The 6000-nt window shown below is 35.0% G+C and overlaps 1 protein-coding gene across 1 annotated transcript in view; it reads left to right on the forward strand.

The window, feature by feature from the left end:
- The window catches only part of TMEM67 (transmembrane protein 67), a 62085-nt gene that overhangs the window by 47931 nt on the left and 8154 nt on the right, over positions 1–6000 (forward strand). Inside the window, exons 22-23 of the mRNA XM_032760049.2 lie at positions 1208–1288; positions 2342–2458. Coding sequence (XP_032615940.2) covers positions 1208–1288; positions 2342–2458 — 198 coding nt within the window. The remainder of the gene's footprint in view (positions 1–1207; positions 1289–2341; positions 2459–6000) is intronic.

A 6000-nucleotide genomic window follows, 5' to 3' on the forward strand; every position in this document is an offset into this window, starting at 1 on the left:
AACCTTGAATATTGCTGTTTTTCACATCCTTTAAAGAGGTTTAAAATATGTATATAGAGTATGTAGGAAAACATTTTCAGCAGTCGGCTGGTGTAGATTCATTTATCTATTCATCCACATATTTGAGTGCATTTTATGTACTGGATGCTGTGCTGAGCTTATGGATATGCTGTTACAGGAACAAATGACAGATTGTGCCAAGTGCTGTGAAGAGAATCAGCAGGGACATGAGATAGAGAGTAAATAGAAGGGAGGGGAGTGGAAGATAGGAATGGGGGATAGTGAAGACAGCTTTAAATAGGGGAGTTAGGAAATTTTATCTTTTTCTGAAACGTGTCTAAAAAGATGTACCATGTAAAATTTTTATTTGTAAAATTTTTATTTATAAAATTTCTGTTTCTAGTATTAAATCTAAGAAAACACAGGAAACCATTCCATATGAATTTTTAATACTTTGTAGTCAGAATACTGGATATATGCTTTTTATGTGCTGTTCTGGCAGAGAAAATTAATTTGAAAAGTAGAGAATTTTCTCATGTCTTGGAATTTAAATGAGCAAAATTGCAAAACCAAACATAAATCTGACCATCGATGCATTGATTTATCCTACATTTTTAAAAGACTTTTTCTTTCTTCTCACGTATTTGTCATAGCTTGTTTTAATGACACAGAAAAGTTTTCGAAACTCAAAATAGGCTCCCGCAATGACTCAACACAATTCTAAAATCCTCCTCCCTTTGACAGAAGAGTCAGAAATGACAAGTAGGACTTTATCACATAGGAACTGTTAAAGGCCACTGTGCTTTTGGTTGGAACTTTTTTTTTCTTAAGATGCTACACTGTGGTCGTAAAAGAAAATTAAAATCCTGGGCCGGGCGCGGTGGGTCATGCTTGTAATCCCAGCACTTTGGGAGGCCGAGGCGGGCAGATCACGAGGTCAGGAGATCGAGACCACGGTGAAACCCCGTCTCTACTAAAAATACAAAAAAATTAGCCGGGCGTGGTGGCGGGCGCCTGTAGTCCCAGCTACTCGGAGAGGCTGAGGCAGGAGAATGGCGTGAACCTGGGAGGCGGAGCTTGCAGTGAGCCAAGATTGCGCCACTGCACTCCAGCCTGGGCGACAGAGCGAGACTCCGTCTCAAAAAAAAAAAAAAAGAAAATTAAAATCCTGAAAGCTAATAAGCATAAACTTGACTTAATGTTTCAGGTCGTGTTCTTTGCTGTCTTTTATGAGAGATTTATAGAAGATAAAATTCGACAGTTCGTTGATTTATGCTGTATGGGTAATGTAAGTAGTTTCTGACTTCATCTTGCAACTGTTACTTTCCCTTTTTAAAGGTCATGAGTTTGTTAAGAGAGGCTTTAAAAGTGATTTGGTATAATTGATTTTTTGGGCCAATTTTCCACTGATTGTTAATTCCAGAGATAATTATAATGAGCTACAAGTTAATACTTACTGCCTTAGTTTTTTCATCTTTGTTTTTTTTTTTTTTGAAACGGTCTTGCTCTGTCACCCAGGCTGGAGTGCAGCGGCACCATCTTGGCTCACTGCAACCTCTAGCTCCCAGGTTTAAGCAATTCTTATACCTCAACCTCCTGAGTAGCTGGGATTACAGGTGTGCACCACTATGCTGGGCTAATTTTTTTTTTGTATTTTTGGTACAGATGGGATTGCCCCATGTTGGCCAGGTTGGTCTTGAACTCCTGACCTCAGGTGATCCAGCCTGCCCAAGTGCTGGGATTACAGGTGTGAGCCACTGTGCCCAGCCTGTTTTTTCATCTTTATTTGCAGTTTCTTAATTATGAATTTCTTATGCTACCAAGTAGTTCATTCATTCCAGTACCCCTGAAAATTCTTCGTATGTCAATCCTGTTTCTTCTTTTCTTTTCTTGTTTTTTTTTTTTTTTTTTTTTGAGAAAACGTCTCACACTGTAACCCAGGCTGGAGTACAGTGGTGCAATGGTAGCTTACTGCAACCTTGACCTCCTGAGTTCAAGCAATCCTCCCACCTCAGCTTCCCAAGTAACTGGGACCACAGGTGTGCACCACCAACACTCGGCTATTTTTTTTTTTTTTTTGTAGAGATAAGAGTTTCCCTATGTTGCCCAGACTTGTTTCTCCCTTTCTTGGAAAATATCTTCAGTCTCTTTTTCAAACACTTAAAAAAAAAACAAAAAAAAAACTTTATTATCCTTGATTACTTTGTTATCCTCTTTATATATTTCCCAAGAATACAATCTTCATTATTTTGGGAAAAAGAAAGCAATTTTAAGGAAAACTTAATTTTTTATTGTTTTGCAGATGAGATGCTAATTGCTTCTTTTTATTCTCTTTTTATAGATATCAGTGTTTCTGTTATCCCACAAATGTTTTGGATATTACATTCATGGTCGATCAGTACATGGGCATGCAGATACTAATATGGAAGAAATGAACATGAACCTTAAAAGAGAAGCGGTATGAAAATGTTTTACATCTTTTTGTTTTTAAGTTGAGAAGTGGATTCTTATAAATGTTGGATTTGTTTAAAAAAAAAAAGTCTTCACTGATAACTTTTTTTTTTTTGAGATGGAGTCTCCCTCTGTCACCCAGGCTGGAGTGCAGTGGCACAATCTCGGCTCACTGCAGCCTCTGCCTCCTGGGTTCAAGTGATCCTCCCGTCTCAGCTTCCTGAGCAGCTGGGACTACAGGCGTCTGCCACTACACCCGGCTAATTTTGTATTTTTAGTAGAGACAATGTTTCACCATGTTGGCCAGGCTGGTCTTGAATCCTGATCTCAGGTGATCCACCCACCTTGGCCTCCCAAAGTGCTAGGATTATAGGCTTGAGTCACCGCACGCCTAGCCTATTGATCACTTTGAAAGTTGCTAAGGACTACCAGGCATGGTGGCTCACGCCTGTAATCCCAGCACTTTGGGAGGCCGAGGTGGGCGGATCACGAGGTCAGGAGATCGAGACCATCTTGGCTAACACAGTGAAACCCTGTCTATATTAAAAATACAAAAAAATTAGCCAGGCGTGGTGGCGGGCACCTGTTGTCCCAGCTACTCGAGAGGCTGAGGCAGAATGGCATGAACCCGGGAGGTGGAGCTTGCAGTGAGCCAAGATGGCACCACCGCACTCCAGCCTGGGCGACAGAGCGAGACTCCTTCTCAAAAAAAAAAAAGAAAAAAAGAAAGTTGCTAAGGACCAGCTCACCCTGAACATTCATAAAGGGAAAGAATCTAATTTTATCTTGTAGTTTCTATATGAACTGTATCACAGTAACCAAATAATTCATGAGGGAAAGTTCCTCCTTATAGAAGAAAGTAGAAGGAATTCTAAGAGAAAAATTACCGTTTTGCAATGACTAATGGATTGATGAATGTAAGCTGCCATTATCAGTGGATGCTAAACGATTAAGTGATTGTTGACAGGGAACTTTATAATGAGGGATCAGGTTGACGTAATTTAGACACACTGTAAATAAAAATAAGGAAAACTGACATAAACACTTCCTGCCATGATGCAATAGGAAGTATATAATATCACCAATGAAGTATTTTTGCCTAAAAAACTGAATCTGAGTATAATCAACCCTCTAGCTCTAATCACCAGTTTATAGGAAATACAAGTGATAAAGGGACAAATTACATAGCACCATAGGAAGTAATTAGCCAGGTCTGGAGTATAGGCTGCCTCACAGGATAAATGACTCAGTGTCTCCAGACAAATCAATGACATGAAAAGAAAAGGAAGGATGATGGTGGCAGTGTACGAACTATTACATTATAAGAAAGATTTGAAAAACAAACCAATCTGATGCAATGTGTGGACTTTATTTGGATCCTGATTCAGACAAACCAACTATTAAAAAAATCTGGGAGATTTTTAGTGGACTAAATGTTAAGGCAAAACTAATTTTGTTAGGTATGAAAATGGCATGGTAGTTATTTATTTTAAAGTCCTTATTAGAAATACATACAAAGCATTTACAGATGAAATGACATGGTCTGGGTTTTACTTTAAAATACTCTAAGAAAAAAGAAAATTTGGGAGGATAGATGAAACAAAATTGATAAAATATTAGTAATTGCTGAAGCTAGGTAATGAGTGGTTTACTATTCTCTCTACTATGTACATTTGGAAAACTTCCGTAATAAAAATTTTTAAATAATAAGATGTGCTTAAGTGGAAAAACCAAGAGGATTTAGTGATTAAGGGGCCATACCTGTGACTTGTAAGAATTTGATACATGATAATGGCATTTCAGAGAAGAATTTATTTAATACATTGAACTGGATCACTTGATTAAACATTAGAAATTACCTTGTGATTAAAAAGTTCAATGTAAAACCTGAAGCCATAAGAACCTAGAAAAGAATACTTCAGACTGGGGGAAGATATTCTAAGGATAAAGAATAGAAATCATCAAAAAGGGAATATTAATTGATGTTACTTTATTAATATAGTACATTTGCATATCAAGCAATTATAAAAGATAGTGAATTAGAGTAAAATACTTATAACAAATATGACAAAGATATCGATAACAATATTCAAAGTTATGCAAATCATTAAGAAAACACTAAATTAAAATCTCAGTGGAAAAATGACCAATAGACACTAATGAAGCTCTAAAAATATTTTAACTCATAATCAAAGAACTGAATATAAAAATAATAATTTTCCCCTCTTCAAATTAGCAAAAATTTTTTTGAAAAGCTAATACTTAATAGCATCAAGAACACAGTGAAATGGGCAACCACAAAGCTACTGGTGGCAGGTTGAATTTATGCAGACCTTCTGGAAAGTGTTTGGGCAATGTATATACCAAGAGCTTTTTAAGGTTCATAATCTTTGATTCACTGATTTTATGAATGCTAACTGAAGGAAAAATTAACAATATGAACAGCTACTTAAATTCAGGATCTTTATCACAGAGATTATTTGTAAGGGGAAAAGTATGTAAAAGTTGGAGAATATTAAATAAATTGGTTTACCTTTGTGGTGAAATCTCAAGTAGATGGTAAAATCATATTTTGTAGAATATTTGATGACATGGGGAATTGCTCAGGCTATAACATTAAGTGAAAAAGAAGTCATTGTGATCCCAATTTTATGCTATTTATATGTACATGCCTTAGAAAAAAGACTGGAAATGAAATTCCTTAAGATATCTATGTTTCTGGGTGTTGAGATTTTAGATAATATTTTTCTTTTCTTTTTTGTATTTCTCTTTATTTTGTAAATTTTCTGCAATGGCATGAATGTTTTTTAATCAAGAAAAAAATTTTTTAAATAGAGAAGTTCACTGCACATATTCTTCCTTTAAGTGTATAGAAAGCCAAGTGCCATATTATGTTTTCGGGTTAGATTTAGACAAAGAAGGAAAATATTAACCTCTGGAGTAGGTAGACAGGCTTTATGAAGGCCAGAGAACTTGAGTCGAACCTTGAAGCATCAATCAAATCAAAATTTTTTTTACATATTTGTGGTTGTCAGGATCCAAGTTGTGTCAGGGAAACCCAAAATGGATATGGATATCTGGTTCATAACATTAACTGTTTGGTCATGTATCACTATGTTTTATTGGAATTAATTAAGGAAGCATCTTAAAAATGTTTAGAAAACAAAAAAGATCATTTGCAATTATAAAACTCGTTAACTCCAAAGCAAGACCTTTCAGCATACATTAAAAGAGCAATAAGGTTAATTATAAAGGAAGCTAAGAATATCAATATACAGTAAACATATATATGTCTTTATATCATCCCCTTTACTCTGTTCTACTTAAATATATAGATATATGCTCTACCTAAAAATATATATATGCTCTACTTATATAAATATATGTGATAAATATATAAATATATATATTTACCTATTATGGATTATATATATTATCTTATATGTATTATAGACAATAAATTATAGATAAATATATATTATAGATATATATTTATCTACTATATAATATTTATATATTATATATAAATATATATTTCTCTATTATAGA

The sequence above is a fragment of the Hylobates moloch genome, unplaced genomic scaffold (assembly GCF_009828535.3).
Source record: "Hylobates moloch isolate HMO894 unplaced genomic scaffold, HMol_V3 SCAFFOLD_9, whole genome shotgun sequence".
Taxonomy (NCBI): Eukaryota; Metazoa; Chordata; class Mammalia; order Primates; family Hylobatidae; genus Hylobates; species Hylobates moloch.